The sequence below is a fragment of the Muntiacus reevesi genome, chromosome 2 (genome assembly GCF_963930625.1).
Source record: "Muntiacus reevesi chromosome 2, mMunRee1.1, whole genome shotgun sequence".
In the NCBI taxonomy this organism is placed as follows: Eukaryota; Metazoa; Chordata; class Mammalia; order Artiodactyla; family Cervidae; genus Muntiacus; species Muntiacus reevesi.
In genome coordinates, this window is record NC_089250.1 from 191958326 (window position 1) to 191985468 (window position 27143).

A 27143-nucleotide genomic window follows, 5' to 3' on the forward strand; every position below is an offset into this window, starting at 1 on the left:
GAATTAGGAAACCAGATCCCTGAGAGGTTAAGTGGTGGTGGTGGTGTAGTCGCTAAGTTGTGTCTGACTCTTGTGACCCCACGGACATGCCTGCCAGACTTCTCTATCCAGAGTTGTTTCCAGGCGAGAATACTGGAGTGGGTTGCCATTTCCTTCTCCAGGAGATCATCCTGACCCGGGGATCAAACCCAGGTCTCCGGCACCGCAGGCTGGTTATCACGGACTGAACTACCAGGGAAGCCCAGTGATTTACTTCACTAAGTAAAGAAAGTGAAAGTGAAGTCGCCCAGTCGTGTCCAACTCTTTGCAACCCCATGGACTGTAGCCTACCAGGCTCCTCTGTCCCTGGGATTTTCCAAGCAAGAATACTGGAGTGGGTTGCCACTTCCTTCTCCAGCGGATCTTCCTGACCCAGGGATCGAACCCAGGTCTCTTGCATCGTAGGCAGACGTTTTACCAGCTGAGCCACCAGGGAAGTCACTAAGTAAATCACTGGTTAAGTTATTTACTTCAAGTCAAATAGCTCTTTCTTCAGCCACACCCTTTTTCCCAAGTGCCCTCGGAGGGGGCCTGTGGTTTCTCACGGTGAACACTGATTCCTGCCTGCCAGCTTTTTCAGCTCTCCAAATCAGCTGCCCTCAATTCTTTATTCTCCCTTACCTATCATATGAGCTCATTATGAAGCCTTGAAATTTTGTCTCTGAAGTATTTTTTAAATTTATTCCCCTTTCTGTATTTCCACTGGCTAAACCTAGCCCATCAGTCTTTCAGCTTGAGATTTTTTTCCTTAACATCTTGAACTAATCAGTAATCATATTTTATTTATTTGCTTTTTTATTGAGGTGTAGTTAAAGTATTAGTTTTAGATGTACAACAAACATTGTGATTCAGAATTTTTATAGATTATACTTCATTTATGTGTGTTAGTTGCTCAGTCGTGTCTTACTTTTTGCGACCCCATGGTCTGTCCATGGAATTCTCTAGGCAAGAATACTGGAGTGGGTTGCCATTCCTTTCTCCTGGGGATCTTCCTGACCCAAGGATCGAACCCGGGTCAATCCTGCATTACAGGCAGATTCTTTGCCGTCTGAGCTGCAAATGAAGCCCATACTTCACTTATAGTAATTATCAAATATTGGCAGTATTCCCTGTGCTGTACAGTATATCCTTGTAGCTTATTTATTTACATATAGCAGTAGCAGTTTGTATGTTTTAATCCCTTACTTCGTCTTGCACCTCCCCCCACTTTTAACCTGTGTCTGTGAGTTTATTTCAGTTTTGTTGTATTCATTTGTTTATTTTTCAGAGTCCATGTATAAGTGGTAACATAAAATTTTTGTCTTTCTTTGTCTGAGTTACTTCACCAAGTGTAATACTCTTTAGGTCCATCCATGTTGTTGCAAATGACATTTTCCATTCTTTTTTGTGACTGAGTAATATCCCATTCTATGCATATACTGCCTTTTTACCCACTTGTCTGTTGATTGATTCTTAGACTGCTTCCATTCCTTGGCTATTGTAAATAGTGCCACTGTGAACATTAGTGCACATGTATCTTTTCAAATAAGTGTTTTCATTTTCTTCAGATACATACCCAGTAGTGGAATTGTTGGATCATATGGTAGCTCTGTTTTTAGTTTTTTGAGGACCCTCCATGCTATTTTCCATAGTGGCTGCACCAGTTTACAGTCTCACCAACAGTGAACAAGGGATCCCTACATACTTGCCAACATTGGTTATTCAGTGAGATTTTTATCAGTAGCATACTTTTCTGCCAGAATGATCTTTCTAAAATACAAATCTGATCATATCACTGTTTCTCAGAATCCACGTTTCTTGACAGTTGTGCTTTAACTCGCTGCACCGGCCTTGTCTTTGCTTCTCCATGTTTTGCTCTTTCTATACTGGCCCTGTCAGACGTTTTGGTATTAGGTGATGGCTCTTCGTGCCATTGCACTCTTACTAGTGAGAAAAAAACTTCTGTGTCTGCAAAGTCCTATTCACCCTGGGAGACTTTCCTGACTTACCCAAATACAATTAAACCTTTAATATTTTTGATTTCCACAGCACTTTGTACCTACTTATATTCTATTGTTTTTTACACATGCTATATTTGCTTCTGACCTCTCATCTCACTCACTGGGCAAATGATTTATCCTGCCTTTAAAATTAAGGAGTTCCACTAGATCAGTGATTGTCAGCGCTGGCTACACATTAGAATCACTCTATTCAAGCAGTTGCATCAAAATCTCTAGAGGGCCTCTCCTTTATCCTACCTATTAGGAATTTTAAGTTACTCCAATGATTATCATATTGTGAAGAAGATTGAAAAGCACTTATACTAGACAGATTCTAAGATACTTTTCAGCTAAACTGTTCTGTTATTCTGCAGACTTGTGTAGTCTGAAAATATAAATGCATTCAAGTGATCAAAACAGGAATTAAATTAGAAAAAATAAGGGAACAAAATACTTTTCATGATAAGAGCTAATGAAAACAATATGCAGTGAAGTAATATTTGTATAGAAAAATGTGCTTTTAGAACTCTGATTTTCTGGTTTCATCCTAATTGCTAAAAGTGACTATGGACAGATGGGATAAAATGTTCTTTTTTGTGATTCTTTTTTCCTCGGTTATAAAACTAGAAGGTGAATATTACTTATACAAAAATGTAAACAGACTTGATCCTCAATTCTTGGTAACATTAAGGAATTTAACGTTTAATGTTAAAGAATTTAACAGTATAGAAACAGCAGCATAATATTCAGAAAACATCTTCACATATACGGTTGACAGCAACTGTATATATATATATATGTTCTTATATTTGTAAATATAAGAAACAGCAGCATAATACTTACATCTTCACATATACAGTTGACAGCAACTGTATATATATGTTCTTATATTTGTAGATAAATCTTGAGCTCTTAACATATGTTTAGCAGATTGCCACCAGGAGTTTGAAGGAAAAACTGATAGCATACAATAACCCCGGGTTGCTACCACTAACTTAACCAGTACAGTGACTCAGAATTCTGTTTCTCGGAAGTCATTTGATAGGAAATTTCAATTTGTTTGATCATAAGACCTCATAGTAAATAGTCTTCTAATGCGGAGATTACTTTTTGATCAACTTTGTCTTTGAACTTCTTGATCCAAGTTTTATCTTGTTTGAGTTTAGAAATTTATTTTTGCTGGCTATTCGCCAGGTGTTTCCCTAATATTTTTAATTTGGGGGCGCTTTAAAGGGCAGGGACAACAGTTTGCTGTTGCTAAAACATTTTTTTTGTTGTTGAATGTATTTGGATATTCTACCTGTCTGCATTTGGCTGATTATATATTAAACTTCTGAAGTTTGATATTCTTTGAACCCTTTATTATTTCGCATTTCTTTTATATAGTAGTGATTATATACTACTTATAATCTTTCATTTGAGTTAGTCATTACGAGCAATAAGATACAATGAAGAGATATTTGACTTTGGACTTCGCTTGGTTCAAAACATATGTTAGCACTGATTTGAGACCTACCTTAGCCCAGCATCTTTTAAACTGTATTAATAAGATCATTATTGGTATATTTTGACTCCATTGAGAAAAAAAATTTGAGTGAATCAATAGATGAAAAATGAGAGTGATGCCTCTTGTTTTTTTCCTGTATTATTTTCTGTCTCTGGTGTAATATCTGACAATGAAGAGGTTTGGCTTTTGAGAGCAGAAGCCGTATCCCAGCTTGATCTTGCTAGTGTTGTGTGTGCATTGACCTGGTATTAGGATAAATGTTGAATTAGTTTCATTTTGGAATGAAGTTATGTATTAGGATATGTCAGATATAAACTCATTCATTCTGTCAGTTCTAGACAAATTAATATTTTATCACAGTTTGTCTTATTAAAGCTGAATGATTGCTTTACTTTCTTAACTATTAATAGATTATGACCCAATGGAAGAATTCATTCTAATGCTGTTTCTTTAACATCTCAATTAGATACTGTTGGACAGAGAATGTTTCTTTATGTATGATACTGGATTTCAATTTCAAAAGAAAATTATCAAGCATTTAAGTAGATATTAGATGACATCCTGCAAATTTGGTAGTAGAATTTCAGAATAGAAAGAGTATATACTCCATCAAAAATATTCGTGAATATTAAGTTAAAAATTTTGAACACTTTTTCTTTTGCTACATTTTGTTAAGATTTTCTTAACTTATAATTTTCTTAATTTGGAGGAATGTGTGGGAGTTTAAGGTGAGCATAATGTCAAGGAATAATAAGTTTGAAAAAAAATGTTTAATATGAGGAGCAGATAATGGTGCATGCAAATATTTTAGAACTTTATATTTAAAGAATCTTCCAAATCATTAGTGCTAATGTTCAGAGTTTGTACATCTTGCCATTAAAAGGGCATTATGGTACTTGTGTCTTAGAATTAATTTGCTATTAACAGATGTTATTTTATATGAATAAATAATTTGGGATGAAAATTCATAATTTTGAAAAAATCTGAATCATTTTATTATCCCATAGCAAAATAGGTCATTTTATATGCAAATTCATCTACCTAACACATCCTTATCCGTGGCTGATTCATGTTAATGTATGACAAAAACCACTACAATATTGTAAAGTAATTAGCCTCCAACTAATAAAAATAAATGAAAAAAAGTTTCTTTATATATATATTTTTTAATTTATTTATTTTAATTGGAGGCTAATTACAGTATTGTAGTGGGTTTTGCCATACATTTACATGAATCAGCAATGGGTGTACACGTGTTCCTCATCCTGAACCCCCCTAACACATCCTTTTGAGATCTGCTTTAATTGATGTGAGTGTAGTCATTCCAGCCTTTCTGGGCATTTTGTTGTATGACCTGTCTTTTTCTTTTTTTTTGTCTTTTTCTATCTATATACTTCCACCCTATTTATGTTTTCATATTTAAAAGTGACACTTCTACATTTTTAGACTTTGAAAAATCCATTCTGTCAATCTTCCTCTTAATCATTGTGTTTATTAGTTCATTTACATTTAATATCATTATCAATAAAGATCTGCTGTTTTACTGTTTGCTTTTGCTTGTCCCATCTCTTTCTTGTTTCTCTGTTCTTAAATTAAGTGAGTATTATATAGAATTCCTTTTGTAATATTCCTATTTACTTTCTATATTCCTATTGGCTAAAACTGGGCTTGTTTTTAATGGTTATTCCAGGAATTACGATATACAACCTTAACTTCTCATTCTGTCTCGAATTAAAATCATACAACTTGCTTATAATGTATGTAGAAATATAAAAATATTATAATGTGGTTACCCCTCCCCCATCTTTTATACTATAATTGTCATATATGTTACATCTACATACATTGTAAACCAAATAACACAGTGTTATAATTTTTACTTAGAAAGGTAATATTAAGGAAATAAAGAGGAAAAAACTAGTTTATCTATTTATCTACATGTTTACCACCTCTGTTGCTTTTCATTCCTGAGATCCAAGTTTCTGTGTGATATTACTTCCCTTCAGCCTGAAGAAATTCTTTTAGCATTTCTTGTAGTGTGTGTCTGCTGGTGACAATTTTGCCTTCATTATTAAAGGGTATTTTTGTTGGGTATGGGATTCTGGATGGACAGTTGTAGAGACTCTGGATTCTCTAGAATAAGTTTCCCTCAGAGTATTATTTTATTTTAGCAGGCCGTTAACTTTGCTAAACTCACTTTTGCAAACTCTTACCTTTCCAATGGTGAGCAGCAGGTAAAATCTCAGCTCTTTCCTTTTTGCTTTAATAAAAGGAATTAGGAGTTTGTCCTGCACGTGCATAATTTAGGGGTCAGCCAGAGAAGTGGGCAGTTTATACACAGAATTTAGAACCTCCTCCTTTATGGGTCTCTCCTTTTTGGGAACTCTTTTAATATATAGTGTGTCAAGAGGTAGATCTGCATGTACATGGTCAGTTGGCTTGGTGCAGAGACAGTTCAATGGAGAAAAGATAACCTTTTCAACAAATGGTGCTGGAACAAACTGGAGCAAAAAGATATCTTATGCCAGAAACAAAAAGTTGTAATTCATATATCATAGCAGATATAAAAATTAGCTCAAAGTGGATCAAGGACTTAAATGTAAAATATTAAACTATAAAACATCTAGAAGAAAACATAGGAGATTATCTTTGTGATCTTGGGTTAATCAAAGATTTTTATGTGATACATAAAAGAAAAAATGGATAAATTTGTCTTCATAAAGTTAAAAAAATCTGTTCTCTACAAAGCACTGTTAAGAACACAAAAAGATAAGCCATAGACCAGGGGAGAATACAGGCATACCTCAATAATATTGCAGGTTTAGTTCCAGACCACTGTGGTAAAGCAAATACTGCAATAAAGCAAGTCACACAAATTTGGGTTTTCCAGTGTATATAAAAGTTTACACCATACCATAGTCCATTACATGTGCAATAGCATTATGAGTGAAAAGACAACTGATATATCTTAATTAAAAATTTTGTTGTTGTTCAGTCTCTTAAGTCATGTCTGACTGCCACCCCACTGACTGCAGTACACCAGCCTTCCTTATCTTTTACTGTGTCCTGGAGTTTGCTCAGACTCATGTCCACAAGTTGATGATGCCATCCAACATCTCATCCTCTGTCATCCCCTTCTCTTCCTTCCCTCAATGTTTCCCAGCATCAGGGTCTTTTCCAGTGAGTCAGCTCTTCACATCAGGTGGCCCAAGTATTGGAGCTTCAGCATCAGTCCTTCCAATGAATATTCAGGATTGATTTCCTTTAGGATTGACTGGTTTGATCCCCTTGTTGTCTAAGGGACTCTCAAGAGTCTTCTCCAACACCACAGTTCAAAAGGATCAATTCTTTGGTGTTCAGCATTCTTTATAATCCAGCTGTCACATCCGTATATGACTACTGGAAAAACCATAACTTTGACTATACAGATCTTTGTCAGCAAAGCAATATCTCTGCTTTTTAATACACAGTCTAGGTTTTGTCACAACTTTCCTTTCAAGGACACGTTCATGGATCGCAGCCTTGTTGTGGCGAAGGGGCTTGCATAACTCAGTGAAGCTATGAGCCATGCCATGCAGGGCCACCCAAGATGGATGAGTCACAATGAAGAGTTCTGGCAAAGCATGGTCCACTGTAGGAGGAAATGGCAACCCACTCCAGTATTCTTGCTTGGAGAATCCCATGAACAGTATGAAAAGACAAAAAGATAGCAATACCAGAAGATGGTCCCCACAGGTCGGAAGGTGTCCATTATACTGCTGGGGAAGAACAGATGGCAATTGCTAATGGCATATTTTAGTAATAAGTATTTTCCATAGGACTGGAAGAGGCCAGTTTTCATTCCAGTCCAGAAGAAGAGCAATGCCAAAGACTGTTGAAACTGCCGTAGAGTTGTGCTCATTTCACTTGCTAGCAAGGTAATGCTCAAAACCCTTCAAGCTAGGCTTCAGCAGTGTGTGAACCAAAAACTTCCAGATGTACAAACAGGCAGAGGAATCAGAGATCAAATAGCCAACATTCGCTGGATTTTCCCATAGAAAAAGCAAAGGAATTCCAAAAAAAGATCTGCTCCTGAGAAACCTGTATGCAGGTCAAGAGGGAACAGTTAGAACCCTACATGGAGCAACAGACTGGTTCAAAATTGGAAAAGGAGTATGTCAAGGCTGAATATTGTCATCCTGCTTATTGAACTTCAGTACAGAATACATCAATGCAAAATACTAGGCTGGATGGATCACAGGCGGCAATCAAGATTGCTGGGAGAAATATCAATAACCTCGGATATGCAGATGACACCACTTTAATGGCAGAAAGTGAAGAGGAACTAAAGAGCCTCTTGATGAAGGTGAAAAGAGGAGAGTGAAAAGCTGGCTTAAAATTGAGCATTCTAAAAACTAAGATCATGGCATCTAGTCCCATCACTTCATGGTAAATAGATGGTAAAAAGTAGAAACAGTGACAGATTTTATTTTCTTTGGTTCCAGAATCACTGAGGATGATGACTGCAGCCATGAAACGCTTGCTCCTTGGAGGGAAAGCTATGATAAACTTTGCAGCGTATTGAAATTAGACTAATGGGCCTCATTTCAGTATTGCTGTATACTGGGGAATAGGGAGGCCCAGAGACGGGGAGAGAGACAGGGCAATGGCCATTGCCAAAGCCATCAGAATGTATAACATTTATCAGTGAAGGTGGGCATCTTATGTGGCACCCCAGAATAGTTTGAACAGTAATATCGAAGATCACTGACCATAGATCACCGTAACAAATTTAATGATAAAAAAGTTTGAAATGTTTCAAGAATTACCTAGCACCACAAAGTGAGCAAATGGTGTTGGAAAAATGGTGCCAATAGACTTGCCTTGATGCAGGGTTGTCATAAACTTTCAAGATTTATTTTTTTGTTTTAAATGCAGCATCTGCAAAGTGGAATTAAGTAAAGCACAATAAAACAGAGTATGCCTATGTTTACAAGTCACATATCTGATAAAGAACTTTTGTCCAGAATATGTAAAGAGTTCTTGAAACAATAATAAGAAAATAAAACCACCTATTTAAAAATTAACTGAAGATTTGTTCAAATACTTACCTCAAGAAGATATACAGATGACAGATAAGCATATTGAAATATGCTCAACATCATTAGGGAAATGCAAATTAAAACAAGATACCACTACAGTTCAGTTCAGTTCGGTCGCTCAGTCGTGTCCGACTCTTTGCGACCCCGTGAATCGCAGCACGCCAGGCCTCCCTGTCCATCAAAAACTCCCGGAGTTTACTCATACTCATGTCCATCGATTCAGTGATGCCATCCAGCCATCTCATCCTCTGTCATCCCCTTTTCCTCCTGCCCCCAATCCCTCCCAGCATCAGGGTCTTTTCCAACAAGTCAACTCTTCGCATGAGGTGGCCAAAGTACTGGAGTTTCAGCTTCAGCATCAGTCCTTCCAATGAACACCCAGGACTAATCTCCTTTAGGATGGACTGGTTGGATCTCCTTGCAGTCCAAGGGACTGTCAAGAGTCTTCTCCAACACCACAGTTCAAAAGCATCAATTTTTCGGCACTCGGCTTTCTTCACAGTCCAACTCTCCCATCCATACATGACCACTGGAAAAACCATAGCCTTGACTAGATGGACCTTTGTTGGCAAAGTAATGTCTCTGCTTTTTAATATGCTATCTAGGTTGCACTACACACCCATTAAAAAAACTAAAATTTTTAAAACTGGCCATAATCAAGTGTTGGCAAGGACATAAATCAACTAGAATTTTCCTCACTGCTGGTAGGAATGTGCAGTGGCACAGCCGTTTTGAAAAGTAGTTTGTTAGTTTCTTTAAAATTATACATGCAGCTGCCATACAGTCTAGCCATTTCACTGCTATGTATCCAAGAGAAGTGAAAGCATATATACATATAAGAACATTCACAGCATCTTTATTTATAAGAGTCAATAACTGGAATTAACTCAGATGTCCATCAGTAGGAGAGTGGATGAACACACTGATACAGGATGCTGCCAAGCAGGCAGCCTGTTAGATGCTTTGCCATCAACTGATGCGGACCATCATCCTTGTAGCTTCCAAGTTTCTTTACAGTTTTCTTTTTGCCTGCTGCCCAGCCCCTAAGCCAGAGTTACATATTTAGGGTTTTATTTGTGGCTTTGGTACTTCTGTTACCCAATTTCTATATTAGTCAGAATGAGCCAGGTTATGCTGTGATAGTAAACGATCCCAAATCTCACTGACTTAAAGTTGTGTCTCTCTGCTGTGAACTGTATGTCCATTGTGGGCTGGCTGAGAGTTGTGTTCTCTGTTCTCACTCTGAGACCTCGGCTGATGGAGGAGTCTTTATCTGAAACATTGCTGGTTGCTGGGAATGTGAACTTAAGTATTGACACCAATAGCTGTAACTTCCTTTGATGCATAGTATAAAAAGTATACAAAATACCTTTCAGTATTTATTTACCTAGGTAAACATGTTTTTAAGTGGGAGATACATTATTCCTGTATGTTGGACAAGGAACCTGAATCCAGAGAGGGTAAATGAATGGCAGTTGCCACACAGCAGTGAAACAATAAGAACTCAGGGTTCCCATTTTAATACTTACGTGCAAATCAGAAAAAGAAATGTACCATCTATTCACACGTTGTTTATTTTGTCAGTCTCTCGAGCAGACCACATTTAAGAGGCGTCTCATACCCGCTGCTGCCGGTGGCCAGGACACGATGGATCACACAGGGGCACTGGACACCGAGGATGAGCTGGGACCTTTAGCCCATCTCGCTCCAAGTCCTCAAAGTGAAGCTGTTGCCCATGAATTCCAGGAACTCTCCTTGCAGTCCAGCCAGCACCTGCCTCCTCTCAACGAAAGGAAGAATGGTGAGTTCAGCGTGCGCGTGGGGGCTTGCCTTGTTGTGAGCCAGCGTATCCCTCTGGTAGTAATTTGTTGGTCAGTCCCACTGGGCAGCCTGTTCCTGAGGAGAGAATCGCAGAGAGGTGCTAGCTGGTTTTGAGTAACAGCCAGGGTTTCATGTGCCATTCAATTCTTTCATCATTTCCCCAGCATCTCTGGTAGTAGCATTATCTTTGGAAATAAGCTTTAGGTTCAGCCACTTTAGCACAAGCAGAAGGTCTCAGGCTAGCATAGCGTTGGAAAGCAGCTTTCTGTGCTGACTCCAGGGAGAATAGACTGGACTTGACTAGATTTCTCCTGCCATGTTCCTGTCTCCAGTGTGCTGCACCTTAACTGTAGACTTACCAGCATTTGAGCTCTCAGTGATCACTAAGAAAACAAGAATTTCTTGAGTACTTTTTATATTAATGAGGATAGAATATGGCCATATCCTCAGTCGTCAGCTGGCTCATACTTGTATACAAAATGAATAGTTTCTGTTCTTTGTTACCTGTTCAGAAAATTCTCTTGATTAATCAAAGTATTTCTGGAATCTCAGAAAGCACAATACTGTCAGTTTTTAACAAAAATGAATAGATATAGATGAGATACATCTATTTTGTCATACTTAAAACATAAAAACTTAACGAAGTGTTAATATTTACAAACTCACTAAGCATATATATCTAAGGGGCAGAATTAAGAATTTCAACTGGATCTGCCACACTTCCGCAGTTCTCATGAATCTTCCATTCTCAAATGTGTATTTTAAATTTCGGTTTTAAAAGCCAGAGGAATTAAACTTGCCCTGTGAAGCACTTCCTTATGTATCTTGTTACTTATCTTTCTGGGTTCCAAGTGTTTCCTGATCCTTTTCAAATAATGTCCTTATCTTATTCAGGAAAATGGGTTTAAGACGCTGCTATTCTCAGCTCTTCAGTACCTGGCTTTGGGTGGGGTGTCCTTATTCTCCCTTCCAACACGATACCTGATGCTTGTGTCTGATGTGTATTGGGCACACCCCTTGTCTGTGCAGTTGGCATAAAGCAGCATCTTGCTCAGGCCTGTCAAAGCTGTCAGGAGGCTGTGGTTAGCTGGTAATGACTTTAGAACCTTCATTTAGGAGCTTAACTTTGTCTTAGACTGTAGGGTAGAGTATAACCACATTTACTGAAACATGACTAAATTGACCACATTTACACAGTATACTTAGACCAGTATCATATTCAAATTATTTCCCTCAAAAAAAAAAAAAAAGAGTTGAACTCGTATAAAAGTGCAATAATATACAGTCTCTGAAGAAAATAGTCATATGTAGCAGAGGAGGGAGGTGTAAGGGGAAAGTTTTTGCTTCGTGGGAATTTTAGTTGATACAACTTGCCGCATTCCCTTGCAAGAGTGTGCTCTTGAATATTTATGCCTGAACATGAGGTAAGCCCCAGATATGAGCTGGTTTTCCCCTTATAAAGTTTTGGAGGGAGATGAAATGGTAAAAATTTGAATTTATTAATTTAGTTACATGTATATAATTAACACCACACATTATGAAGCAGTGCAATAATATAGAGGATTTGCTTTATCCACACTCATATTTCATAAAATCATCTTACCTAAACTGTGTGTGTCTGTGTGGTATTTTTGTCCTCAGTAGGAACCCCCTGCATCATTCGTGCAGCACTGAAATCCAGTGTGCATCTTCATTTGTCTCTCTTGCTTGAGTTACACCAGTTTTTAGATACATGCACGATCTGACACTGAAGGTTTTATGTTTAAAGCACAAGTACCATTCACACAACAGTGTGGGCTGTTTTCCGTGTGTCCTACAGTGTTTGATTTGCAATTGGTCGTAACATTTTATGAGGCTGTAATTTCTGTTGTAGAATTTAATCATCTTTTTTTTTTTTTTGAGTAGGTAATACATGTATCTGGTTTAAAATGTAGGGGATACCAGTGGCTACACAGTGAAAAGTCAGTTACTCTCAGTCTTGTCCCTCAGCTACCCAGTTACTTCTCCAGAATTAATTGCTCTTATTTGTGTCCTTTCTGAGAGAATGGTATTTGAGTACCTTTTTAAAAGCAGTGTATGAAAATCTTCTTTGTAACAACAGTCAACACTTCATTTTAAGGTTACCTGGAAATAATGTGTTGGTTCTTTTCTTCCTTTTTTTCCCTGATTCTGTTAAAACATTTCTATAAACAGCCTAAAACTAGCTTCTGGGAAAGTTGGTTTTTAAGCTAATGCGTTTTCCTCAAGTACTTTTTTGTTCAAGATTAAGTAAATGAAAGAGCATCTCATTATACACTGTGTAAGGACTCAAATATAGACAGTCTCCTCTTTCTTAATAGTGACTTCAGAAAGTTAAAAATCTTACCTTATATTCAGGCATATTATACTCTGATTTCAAGCCTATGGAATGTTAGCCTAATTTGCATATACACTTCAAGACACAGATGAATTGTTGTACAGCTGTCAGAAATACAGGTTTTTGGATATGGGAATGTGAAGAGAGTAGAACCACATCAGACAATCTATAGGCAGAAAAACCACACCTTTCTTACCTTGGTGATTTTTTAATGTTTATTCTTCATCGTTTTAGGTCTTCTTAATGCCATCTTTAAATCATACCATGTACAAATGTAGATGTTAGCCTCAAAATTAATTAATAGAAAGTACTGTATTGGGCTTCCCAGGTGACGCTAGTGGTAAAGAACCCACCTGCCAATGCAGGAGACGTGAGAGATGCGGCTTTGATCCCTGGGTTGGGAAGATCCCCTGAAGGAGGGCATGGCAACCCACTCCAGTATTTTTGCCTGGAGAATCCCACGGGACAGAGGAGCGTGACAGGCTACAGTCCATAGGATTGCAAAGAGTCAGAGATGACTCAAGCGACTTGAGTATACATAGCACAGTGAAAGTGAAAGTGAAGTCGCTCAGTCGTTTCCGACTCATAGTGACCCCATGGACTGCAGCCTACCAGGCTCCTCCGTCCATGGGATTTTCCAGGCCAAGAGTACTGGAGTGGGTTGCCATTTCCTTCTCCAGGGGATCTTCCCGACCCAGGGATTGAACCCAAGTCTCCTGCATTGTAGATAGACACTTTACCGTCTGAGCCACCAGGGAAGATATTTTGAAATAATCAAATATAGATTTTTTTGTGTGTGATTATGTTTTATTGTTGTTTGCTAAGCTTTTGAATTTTGCTTGTTAAAATTACTTTCTTTTGGAGAGGAAATGAAGATTTTTCAATTTGGGGTTGGCATGTAGACAGATTGTATCACTAAATAGTTTGTAAATAAACTTTATAAGAAAAATGAAGTTGATACCTAAGTACAGTAATGAGTCTAGAATCTTCCCTTATTTTTTATTAAAACTTACATTGGCAATGGTAGTGGAGTGACAGAATATTCCCACTGCTGGGGTAAATATGAAAGATGTTTAGTAAAGATAAGGTAGGGCTTTCCTTTACCCTTGAATGTGGGCAAAATATTTCTAGAGTTAAAGGAATTCCAACAGTAAGTGTACCATTTAGGCAATTAATTCTTCCCAGCAAGACAGTCTTCCATAAAGGAAAGTAGATATACTTTTACTAAATAACGTACCTTTACTAAAACAATGCATGTTGTTCAGTTGCTAAGTCATGTCCAACTTCTTGCAACCCCATGAACTGCAGCATGCCAGACTCCCCTGTCTTTTACTATCTCTCAGAGTCTGCATACACAGGAAAATTGAGCTTTGTTTTGACATAATATATACATAATAGATCCATTTTCACGTTTCTGTGTTAACATTCCTTTAGATGGTTAACACTGAGAAAAAGAGGTATTTCAGAAGTCAAAGGGAAACTTGGTTCTTTTATTGTTTATAAAAGAAAGCCTTAGGTGCTGTAAGGTGAATTTCACTTTATGAAAGCAGGGAAAGGCAGAATAGATGGAAACAACATACCTGAAAGAGCTACAGCTCTTTTCTGTGCCCACAGTTAGATGAGACCATGAGGAAGAAGCTTTTCATTCATGAGGTCATTGAAGACTGATAAGTGTGCTGGTTGGGGAACTTAAGCTTTTAGCTCACTACCAGCATTATCAGAGTAAACCAATAAGTTGACATAGATTCCCCCCTCATAAAGAGTTCCTGATTTTAGTACTTCTTTGCACGTCTCTGAAGATCTCCTCATGATGTTAACATGACTGTATTCATGCCACAGGCCAGCTGTTGGTATCACGTGCTGGGAGAATGAGTATCTGCCACCTTTCCCTTTCTGTGTTAGCAGGCTTTTTGAAACTGTATGTGCTACTAAACAGTCACTGTGTTTTAGGCCTTCATAGAGAAGAGTGACTTATTTGTTATTCTTACTTTAAACTTTGGTATCATTGGTTACTGCACTTATTTGGCCTTTGAGCTTGTGGGCCCATCTTGAAAACTTTTTTTAAAGATTTTCCATCTGTTAAATGGGTCACACTGAACAGTTTTAGACTTTGCTTGTTCTGTTGCAGATGACCTCTTTTTAGAGAGAAAATAATTTATTATAAAGTTTGTTACATGCAAGGAATTCAAGGTGGCTCTTTACATTGGATTCAATACAGGTGTTAATACAGAGGCAAACAGTCTCAACTTTGCATGAAGCCCAGCAAAAGGAAATTGCTCGCCTTGTACCATAGAAAATAAGTTTTATATGTTCATTGCTGATCTTTTCTTTGGTTTTTACTTTGAAAACAATTCCCCACATTCCTCATTAACCTTTAGACTTACTGTCAGTCTAGGTGTTTGGAAGAGCACAAAGGTGCTCAGGATCTGTCTTGTGTAAAACCCTGTTTTTTAGAATGTACACCAGCTGATATGGACTAGTAAAGATTGGTGAAAGAGAAGATAGTCCTATTTTTCTCTGGAGCAAACAGCAAGATGTAAAATTCTCAGTGTCACAACTGGGAAGGGAATAATTGGATGCTAAATAGCCAAGATGTGGAACTGTGGGACTTTTGCTTTCCCATTCTGTAACTAGAGGTAATAGAAATGAATAATTTTATGTAAAATTATTTTGTCGTTGACTTTATAATTAACATATTTAGATTCTTCAATATTTGAAATAATTCTCAAGGATATTGATAAACATTCTGATACATTTAGATAGTAAATTTCCTTTCCAACTCTCAAGAGTTACTGAGTTTCTTTTCCAACTCTCAAAAGTTACTGGACTAAGAGAAATATATACTCTCTAACTGTAATTTTCCTTAGTTTTTATTATATTTTTAAAATTAGTCTTCAGGACTTACACTAAACACAATTAAAAGTTTTAAAGTTAGCTACGAATGGGCAGCTGCAAATGAAATTCTTGATTAATTGTGGCAGCTGTCATTCTTTTTGTTTGTGACAGTTTCTTGGAGCCTTCAAAATGAAAAGGAAGCCGTATAAGTAGCTTAAGGGTGAGGTCCTCTCTTTCACAATGGTCTTTATAAAGTCTCCTATTAAATATCGTGTTTTGTTTCACAGTATAAATAAGCACCTGTAACCCTGTCCACCTTCCTTTTTCTACTATGGATTTCTTATTTGGATAGTTTTGCTGTTACTGAGAGTTCCGTTTGCTTCAGTGCATTGCTGGACACACCCCGACAAAGCATACATGGAGGGAGGGTGGAGGCTGGACATGAGCTCACAGCCTCCCTTTGTAGCTGGCAGTGTCAGAACACTAACTTAGGAGTGCTTTAGTTATCACTATCACCGAGGAGATGGGTGAGGCTACAGTTTCAGAAATGCATCAACAAGACCACAGGCCCAGTTACAGCGCCCTTGAAGCCTCATTTTGAGTTATTCTTCCAGTCTTAAAAATTGTGTTCTCTTGCAGAAATTCCTTTGAAATGTCAACAATTAACATTTATTATAAGTAAGCTTTAGAACATAATAGTAATTAGCAGTTTAATCCAGTATGAGACCTCATTATCTTAAACCACATTTATGTAAAATTTTTACAAGCCTTTTCTAGAGTCATATAAGTAAACTTTTTCTTATATAGATTTGATAATTTTTATAAAACTAGAGTTCACCCTGATGTATATTAGTCACTGGAGCAGTGAATAAACTGAAATCAATTTATTAAGAAACAGTCTTTCTCCTTCCCTCAGAATGCAGTTTTTAAAAAGAATATATGTAATATGAGTGATTAGTTAATAAATATTACTCAGTTATGACTCCCTATCTACTTAGGCCTTTCAAGGCTACTTAGAATTGAATAGTTTATAATCAGACCTTTTACTGGGCCGAGAGACTGTTGAAATTAAGTCAGGGTTCTTCTCACTTAGGTCTGACCCTAACCCAACCATAGGGACCTCCTCTAGCTACAAAGGTAGAGACAGGGTAGATAAGGGATGCCTGCTCTCTGCCATAACCTGATAAATATACAGAGTATACTAGAAAAAAGTGACCTATGATTTTTTTCTTTGTTATTATATTTTACTTTAAGGCATCAGTGATGAAGTATTACTGTGAAAGAAAGCAAAACGACAAATATGTTGGAGTAACAAATGAACTGTAATTTTCTGTTTGGTTTATAGTTAATAATCACCCAGACTAATTAGCAGATATCCTACCCAGTGTTTATCTAACCCTTTAAATTAATCCATATTACCCTCACCTGCTGCCCTCACTATTATTAACAGGAAGTATAGTCTTTTGGGAGTCAGGACTCCAGTCTCCTCTGCTGACTCAGTCTGTGAGCGTGGGTAAGTCTTGAGTTCTCTGTGTTGCGGTTATGCCCATTGTAATTGTAATATTCATATGGTAGCTTTCAGCCCATTTGTCTTTCTCTGGCTGCCCTTCCTCGTTACATCGTGTGTTCTTATATCTCATTATCACTTTCGCCTTGTGCTGTTCATTGGGCAGCAGAAACAGAAAGAATGGAAGTTAACTTCCATCTCAGTTAACCAATGGAATTTTCCATAGATACAAATTAGTAATGTTGCTGTTTTAATATGTTCCTCACAGATGTATTATTAAACATACATGCCAGCTCATTCAGTTAGTCAGACTCCCCTCCCCCCATGTTTAAAAGGAAAGAGAAATTGGCTCAATTTGTGTTATCCTAAAAAGATTACATCTAATGTGGAATATGCAGTGTCTTTCTATTCATGGTTTTCAAGGGTTGGCAGGTATGTGTTAACATTTTTATTACAGGATCAGACTCAGTTAAAAGACAATATTTTAACTTTATATTAAGCCCCAATCATTCATGTCCTTTTCTGGTTGCTTATGTTGTTGTTTTTATTAAGAAAATGCTAATCATTGGGTATCTGTTTCACTAACTTAAATTTTTGATCTGTGACCTCTGTGTTTAGTAAAGTCTGATCACAGCCTTTTTGCGTTTGGTCCTTAGAAGTTAAGTTTAAAAACGGACAAATGTTAGAATTTGTCAGTACTCTCTGCAGAATTGAGATCTATAGCTACAAAGTAGATGTTCTTTCACAATCCTTGTTCCTGACAACAGCAGTTTAGAAATATATCAATTAGAGCAGCCATCATATACTATATAAGAGAAAAGCTTGCCATATCAGAATGCTCAGCTTTCCCAAAATATTAAAAGAAGTTAGTATTTCAAGAGTAGAAATGGGTTTATTTTTTATTATTAGAAAATATTTATTGAATGATCATTGTGTCTCTTACCCCAAATAATTCTTAGATCTTAGGCTTCTAGTACAGTGTTGGCAGTTCAATAGGATATTCTCATAAAATTGTTAGACTCATAGATCTTTCAAAGTAGCTCCCTCAACTAAAGAAATTAATTTAGAGATGATTCTCCCAGATAACTGGGAGGAAGAAGAACCTCATTTTAAAGAGCAAGTGCAGAGATAAGCCGGCTCTGTGGCACTAGACGTGTGGTCTGAGGGCACACAAACGTGTGTCTGTCATGTGTAAATAGGAGTCAGGTTAGGTGTACAGCCCAAGTTACTGGAGGCTTGAATGAAGTAAAGCGCTGATGGTAACTCCATGTACACAGTGTAAGTACTGAGTACATGCCGTAGGCACCCAGCATTGCATGCTTGATGTTAAAGTAAAATACCATGAAATAAGCAGTGGTGAAGCATGCACAGTGAGTAAGGGCACCAGCTCTGGAGTCATCCCATCTGGTTCACCATTACTAGCTGTGTGAACTGAGATGAATTAATTGTCTCCTTTTTGCCTCAGTTTCCTCCTCTGCAAAATGGGGACCATATAGTACCTGCCTTATGGGGATTGCTGTGAGGGTTGAATGAGTTCATATAAGTCAAGTATTTAGAACAACATGGTCATATAATTAGCACTTTATAACTATTCATTATTATTGTGTATATTTTGAGGATATAGTGTTTAAATTCATACTTGGGAAATAGTTTTTTAGGGTTCCACCATGGTGTTTGATACCTTACTGTTTCTTGCAATAGTCCCAGTAATTTCGGCCCCCATTTGCATACATATTTCTTTTTTAACGTGTCAAAATGACATGCAGTTTTTGAATGTTTTGCTCTGTACCTACATAGCATTTGAAGAGCACTTATCTTGTGGGAGCTGAGCAGGCGAATGCAGTAGGCACGCGTTTCCCATGAAGTTCGTCTCCCTTGTTGGTACTGCCAGTTCCCACAATCCTAGCATTCCCTGGGCATCAGTCAGTGTCTGCAAGGAATGACTTTCAAATATTAAAGCATGTGAAAAGACAAACAGGCCAAAACTCAGAGCTCTCTAGGGACTACGACCTCCAAAACAGACTCCGTTCTGACATTTTCACAGGCCGCTTGAAGGAATTCCAGTAGGGTCATTCCATTTGGTAAACTCCTAAACAAACCGTCTGTCATCAAGGACTGATTTATAGATTTTTCTTCTTCTTACGTAGTTGTTCTGAAGAGATTAAGATAGTAGATATGATTGCTGAGACTCTTTTCAAGCCATCTGATGTATATGATAAGTACTGTACAGAAGACTTTTGGTATTTTGAAGTAATAAAACAGCTATTTGTTATGTTTAAAGAGAGTTCTTGCTCTGAGTTGTCTCTTAAATTTTTTTCTTTTTTGTTTTGATTCCAGGAAATCTATGTCATAATCACATCTCTAAATTAAAATTCTTTCATTTATGAGCCCAGTTATTTAACAACAAAATAAATTAATTTCAGAAATGACCTTTTAAAAAACAAATATGTGTATTAAAAATATGTATATAATGACTTGTCTCACAATGACTTTTGAAATATATGAAAATAGTAACAGATCTAGTGATATAGAATATTCTTGGTGTGATGGCAGTTGTTTAGATGATGCTTCAAGGTCATAGGGTGGGGGGACAGATTTGTAAATTGTTTTTTAATTAATCTGAATTCTGTTAATGTATTGTGTATTATGAGGCATTTCTTTTAAAAAATAGTGGCAAAAATAGATGAGGAGGGCAGAACGCAAGAGGTTTGAAGGCTGGACAACTTAAGGAAATGGGTAATTAGGTTTATTTGGTTTATAGTTGACCTTAGATGCTATAGCCTCGTGGTTGTCCTGGTCTGAAGTGTAAGTGGCATGTATGAATTTCCAGGGGTGAACAGCATTTCACGTGTGAAGGATCGGGCTTATTGGGGCACTTTGTGTGGTTGGTTTCCTCCTGTGCAGGTTTCTTTTCAGTGAGTTAGTCCTTTATGCACAATCAAAAATTGCTTATGATATGATATCTGATTCTGTTCTGGGATTATAAAATGTTTTAAACAACTTCAAAATGGAAAAAAAATGAAACACAGGAAGTAAATTGATATATGACCTTAACCAAGCCTCTTAAAATTAGTAGTAAAAAAGAAACCCAGGATGTTTAAGAGATCTCCTTAGTAAAATGGAATGAAATAGAAAGATGCTTAGTAATTGATCATCAATAATTATTGAATGTACTTAAGAATTTTTTGGCTCTTGATTGAGGTATAAAATATATATAATGAAAAAGATATTTATGGTCATGTAACCTTCTTTCTCAAACTTAGAATTAAAAAGTGATGTTTTAACTAGATGTGCTCTTAGGAGAAAGTATTGCTTTTCTAATACACTTTTAAAAGGTAGATTTTTCCACTCTCACTTTTTATTTCTGTGAACTAGTCTCTTTCTCAAAGAACGGGAATTTGGTTAAATAACTTGCTGATAAAGTAGTGACGTCTCTGGTTGTAAATTTGTCTGCATAGTAGTAGAGAAGCTGCCTGCTTGCCTGCTGAATGTCTTCTCCACCCTCAACAGAAACAAATGCTTACACTTTCCAATTTGAAGGTTTTATTTGGACACCCAAATATTTTAATTTGGAGGATTTTCCAAATAAATGAATTTAAACGTACTCAAATCAAATTAGCACTGAAAAATTTGAAATTTAAAGAAATCCAAGAACTTAGTCCTAAACTCTGAATTTCAGAGTCTAGTGGCTTTAGAGAGTAACTTTGGTTTTTGTTTTCTTCACCCATTACTCTGAAACTATTTAAAGTAGTTCTTATGTTTATCATTTCATGATATATCCTTTCCCAGCTTTTACCTTTAACCCACCTGTACCTTTGTGTTTAAACTACATTTCTTATAGACAGCACAGAGCTGGACTTTCTTTTTTTTACATGTAGTCTGACAATCTCTGTCTTTCATTTGTGATGTTTAGATTATTTATATTTAAGGTAATTATTGATATATCTGATGTATTAGTTACGTATTGCTGTGTAACAAACTGCTTCATACTTTAACAGCTTCACATAGGACACATTTATGATCTGAACACTTTCTGTGGATCAGGAATTCAGGCACAACTTAACTTGGTACCTCTGCTTCACAAGCCTGTAGTCAGGTATCAGGCAAGGCTCTGGGTTCATCTGAAGGTTCAACTGGGGAATGATCCACTTCTAACCTTGGTTAAGTTGTTCTTGGCAAGATTTAGTACGTTGAGGGCTGTGGGACTAAGCGCCTCAGTTCCTTGCTGGCTGTTGGCTGGAGGGCCCCCTCTCCAACATGGCAGCTTATTTTATCAAAGTCAGTAAGAGAATAATGCTAGCAAGACAAAAGTGATAATTTTTTGCAACATTTCCTTAACATTGTCCTTGGTTATTGATGGGCTTCCTTGACAGCTCAGTTGGTAAAGAATCCGCCTGCAATGCAGGAGACCCCGGTTCGATTCCCAGATCTGGAAGATCCGCTGGAGAAAGGCTAGGCTACCCACTCCAGTATTCTTGGGCTTCCCTTCTGGCTCAGCTGGTAAAGAGTCTGCCTGCAATGTGGGAGACTTAGGTTCGATCCCTGGGTTGGAAAGATCCCCTGGAGAAGGGAAAGGCTATCTACTCCAGTATTCTGTTATATTGGTTAGAAGCAGATTGCTCAAGGGGAGAGGATTATTTAAGACCGTAAATATCAGAAGGCTGGGATCATTGAGGATTGTCTCAGAGGCTGCCTACCGCAATTGAGTTTAAATCTATCATTTTGTTGTATGTAATGTTTGTCCATTCTGTTCTGTTTCTTTATTCCTCTCTTCTTGCCTGTTTTTTTTTTTAAGATATTCTTTTTGGGGGGGGATTTCATTTCATTATTATTTTTACATCATCTTATTAGCTGTGCTTCTTTATTCCCCTCATATTTACTGATTTTTTCTAATGCAGGTCTAACATGTTAATGCTATCTGATAAAATGTTTATCTTAGCTATTATATTTTTATATCTAGAGGTTCCTTTTTGCATTGTCCATTTCTGTTTTCATTATATTCCCTTTTTGCTTTAAATACTTGCACATAGTTGTCAGTGTTAATAGTTTCTTTTTTCTGTCATTTCTGGGTTTTTATTGATAAATTTTTCTCATGTTCAAGAAGTGTTTTCTTGCCTCTTTGCAGGTAACCTTGTAATTTTTTATTGGAGATCAGTTCAGTCACTCAGTCATGTCTGACTCTTTGCCACCCCATGGACTGCAGCATGCCAGGCCTCCCTGTGCGTTACCAACTCCCAGAGTTTACCCAAACTCATGTCCATTGAGTCGGTGATGCCATCCAACCATCTCATCCTCTGTCGTCCCCTTCTCCTCCTGCCCTCAATCTTTCCCAGCATCAGGGTCTTTTCCAATGAGTCAGCTCTTCGCCTCAGGTGGCCAAAGTATTGGAGTTTCAGCTTCAGTCCTTCCAATGAACACCCAGGACTGATCTCCTTTAGATTGGACTGGTTGGGTCTCCTTGCAGTCCAAGGGATTCTCAAGAGTCTTCTCCAACACCACAGTTCAAAAGCATCAATTCTTCGGTGCTCAGCTTTCTTCACAATCCAACTCTCAACATCCATACATGACAACTGGAAAAACCATAGCCTTGACTAGACAGACCTTTGTTGGCAAAGTAATGTCTCTGCTTTTTAACATGCTATCTAGGTTGGTCATAACTTTCCTTCCAAGGAGTAAGCATTTTTTAATTTCATGGCTGCAATCACCATCTGCAATGATTTTGGAGCCCAGAAAAATAAAGTCAGCCACTGTTTTCATTGTTTCCCCATCTATTTGCCATGAAGTGATGGGACCAGATGCCATGATCTTAGTTTTCTGGATGTTGAGCTTTAAACCAACTTTTTCACTCTCCTCTTTCCTGTTCATCAAAGGCTTCTTTACTTGCTGCCATAAGGGTGGTGTCATCTGCATATCTGAGGTTATTTATATTACTCCCAGAAATCTTGATTCCAGTTTGTGCTTCCTCCAGCCCAGCGTTTCTCATGATATACTCTGCATATAAGTTAAATAAGCAGGGTGACAATATACAGCCTTGACGTACTCTTTTCCCAATTGGGAACCAGTCGGTTGTTCCATGTCCAGTTCTCACTGTTGCTTCCTGACCTGCATACAGGTTTCTCAAGAGTCAGGTCAGGTGGTCTGGTATTCCCATCTCTTTCAGAATTTTCCACAGTTTACTGTGATCCACTCAGTCAAAGGCTTTGGCATAGTCAATAAAGCAGAAATAGATGTTTTTCTGGAACTTTCTTTTTTAATGATCCAACGAATGTTGGCAATTTGATCTCTGGTTCCTCTGCCTTTTCTAAAACCAGCTTGAACACCTGGAAGTTTACAGTTCACATACTGCTGAAGCCTGGCTTGGAGAATTTTGAGCATTACTTTGCTAGCGAGTGAGATAAGTGCAATTGTGTGGTAATTTGAGCATTCTTTGGCATTGCCTTTCTTTGGGATTGGAATGAAAACTGACCTTTTCCAGTCCTGTGGCCACTGCTGAGTTTTCCAAATTTGCTGGCATATTGAGTGCAGCACTTTCACAGTGTCATCTTTTAGGATTTGGAATAGCTCAACTGGAATTCCATCACCTCCAGTAGCTTTGTTTTTAGTGATGCTTCCTAAGGCCCACTTGACTTCACATTCCAGGATGTCTGGTTCCAGGTGAGTGATCACACCATCGTGATTATCTGGGTCGTGAAGATCTTTTTTGTATAGTTCTTCTGTGTATTCTTGCCACCTCTTCTTAATATCTTCTGTTTCTGTTAGGTCCATACTATTTCTGTCCTTTATTGAACCCATATTTGCATGAAATGTTCCCTTGGTATCTCTAATTTTCTTGAAGAGATCTCTAGTCTTTCCCATTCTTTTGTTTTCCTCTATTTCTTTGCATTGATCTCTGAGGAAGGCTTTCTTCTCTCTCCTTGCTATTCTTTGGAACTCTGCATTCACATGGGTATATCTTTCCTTTTCTCCTTTGCTTTTCGCTTCTCTCCTTTACACAGCTATTTGTAAGGTCTCCTCAGACAGTCATTTTGCTTTTTTGCGTTTCGTTTTCTTGGGGACGGACATACAGCTTAACACTCAGCAAAGGCTTATGCAGACTGCTGGAACTCCTCAGCATAGGTCCCTCCTTTTCTGCATTGCAGCTTCTGGCTGCCTTAGCCTCCTGAAGCTCTCATCTCTGTCTCAGTTCAGCGAGTCTCTTTGAGTTTCAGTCTAGAGATTGCCTCCAGACAGAAAGCTACGGCAGTTGTAAGGCTCATCTCATTTGTTTCCCTACTCCTAGGGGCCACAGTCCTGTGTTGCCTGCTTCTCTGTGTAGGAGAGCAATTGTTTCGTGTATTTTGTCCAGTCGGGCTACCTAGTTTTTTATAGTGAGAGGTTAAGAGTAATTCTGTTATTCCATAATAGCTGAAAACAGAAGTTGGGAATTGGGATTTTTAACTCAAGGCCCATGCTTTTCCTGTGAAGCATGTTTCCTCTTTGGATACAGGTAACCTGACTTTCTGATTAGACTGTAGCTGCAGTGTTATTTTATTTTAGATCCACCCAAACATTCCAGTCTTATTGGACACACCAGGTTACTACTGGCTGTTTGATCACTGTATGAATGAAACCAGATTTTTGGTTAAAAACTGAGTTTTGGTTGGTTCTCATGACAAGTAGCTTTCCAGCTTCTGCTCTTGGCATGAATGGTCAGCAAGGTTGTCGTAATGTTAGAGCTTCTAAGATAACATGGAGCCAATGACATAGTTATTCATTTGGTTCAAGAATCATCTTTTTACATGAACACCAGTGTTCGTAGCAGCATTATTTACAACAGCAAAGATATAGAAGCAGCGTGTCCATCAACAGATGAATGGATAAAGAAGATGTGATTATATGCAGTGAAATACTACTTAGCCACAAAAGAGAATGAAAATTTGCCTTTCCACAAACATGGATGGATCTGGAGGGTATTATGCTTAACGAAATAAGACAGAGAAAGACAAAGACTTTATGTTATCACTTATATGTGGAATCTAAAAAATAAAACCAGTAAATATAACAGAAAAGAAACAGGCTCATAGATACAGAGAATAAGCTAGCAGTTACCAGTGAGGAAGGGCAAGATAGGGGTAGGAGAGAAAGAGATACATACTACTTTGTAAACTAAATAAGCTACAAGGATATATTGTATATAGCACAGGGAATATAGCCAATATTTGATGAAAACTATAAATTGAGTATCATCTAGAAAAATTTTAATCACTGTGTTATACACCTGAAAACTAATATAATAGTGTAAATGAACTATATGTCAATTTTAAAAAGTAAAGAATCATTAAAAAAATTTGGGAGCCTCAAGGAAGAAAGTTTTCATTTTTGGCAAAATTGATTCTTCTTTAATGAAGAACAGATTCCATAGTATTTTCTCCTTAAAATTTTGAAATTAAGAGAAACTGTCTTTGTCTCAGTATTCTAATTTGATTCAGCTTGACAATATACTGTTTAATGGGTAATATCAGAGTGATTTGATAGCTCATGGTTATGTTAAACATGAATGAGATTCTACTTAGAGCTAGCCAAACTTCACGTTGAATCTTCACAACACATCATAGACCCTCATCCTTTGTTGACAAACAACTTTAAAGGAGAATTTGTATTGGTAAAGAACTTCATCATGGTGGTAAATGGTATAAATAGAAATAAAGCAGACTATTGTCTAGGAATCACAGCAACACAGTTTAATCAAAATCTCTGTAGTCTGGCTCCCCGTAGTCATCCTTCCTGCATTTCCCTGGGGCTCAGCTGCGGAAGGCTCCCACTTCTGTTCGCAAGGCCACCCTCGCTGCCCATCTCTGGCCCGTGTGGCTGTCTCACAGTCACTGGGAAGCCTGAGAGGTTAAGAGACAGAGAACAGATGGGAGGAGTTGGTAGTGGGTGGAGGGAGTGAGGCTTACGTGTCACAGCTGGCCCCAGAGACCCAGACGGACAAGGCAGGGTGCTGCCCCTCTGAAGAACTGTTGGGGTTGGTTATCACTCTTACTTCGTCCAGGTGACCTGTTGATTCCAACAGGTAGAAACCAAATAAATAAGATAGTACTGAATACCAGGAAACTAAAAAGATTGTTACATTTTTGAAAATTAGAATCATCAATATATACTTATATAGTGTACTTTAGAATATACGATACTTGTTTTTTTATCAAATAAGTTTTTTTTTTATATTTTTGCTTGAGTTTTGCTTCGTTTTTCTGTATCTTGAGAGACAATTTGGGTGGAGCTATCCAAAATAAAGAGTGGTGCCTTAAGAATTGCTTTGTAAATAATTAACTTTAGAGAATCCCTGAGCCCAGAACTCAAAGATTGATAGAAGTTATGCCTTTGTTGTTCCTAATCCGTCTGTCACCAGCTGAAGTTTGCCATTTCACAGTACCATTGGCAACAAATGCTATTTTTTCTACTTCTTATACGATCATTTTAAAGAGAATGAGACAAAATGTTAATGACCCTGGGGAAAGCCTTTCACCCAAAGTCCCCTCTATCATCGGAATCACTTCAGAGTACTAACTGAGCTTTCCTCTCCAGATGTCTTTTCCATTTGTCAAGTAAGTTTCATGTATGCAACTCCGTTTTGTTCTCCCAAATGTTTGGAAACATAATTATTTGAAATAATGTTTTAAGCAATTTAAATATGGTAATACAAATTCTTTTTCCAATGGAATTTTTATTTTTAAGCTGCATACTCTTTTTTTTTTCTCTGTATATCCTTTATAAAGTGATATTCCCTACCTTTGCTGTTTTTAAGGAATATAATCATGTAAATTAAATGATTACAATCTGACCTACTTATATCCTGTGTCAGAAAAACAGAACACTTTTTTGGTCTCATTCCCTTCTGTGCTATAACTGATCAGTTTATAGTTTTTTAATCCACCTACACCAAGGCACTGTGTGTGTTCTTCCACCTGTTTCTTCTACACATCACTGCATTCTTCCCCCTTGCTCACACAGTGGACCTGGAACCCAAAATGAAAAATAG

The 27143-nt window shown here is 37.5% G+C and overlaps 1 protein-coding gene across 13 annotated transcripts in view; it reads left to right on the forward strand.

Annotated features, from left to right (window-relative positions):
• The window catches only part of MRTFB (myocardin related transcription factor B), a 208143-nt gene that overhangs the window by 64108 nt on the left and 116892 nt on the right, over positions 1–27143 (forward strand). For all 13 annotated transcript variants that reach the window (XM_065924362.1, XM_065924354.1, XM_065924356.1 and 10 more), the window contains one exon: positions 10191–10407. In XM_065924362.1, the coding sequence (XP_065780434.1) occupies positions 10254–10407 (154 nt within the window). In that variant the 5' untranslated portion in view covers positions 10191–10253. The remainder of the gene's footprint in view (positions 1–10190; positions 10408–27143) is intronic.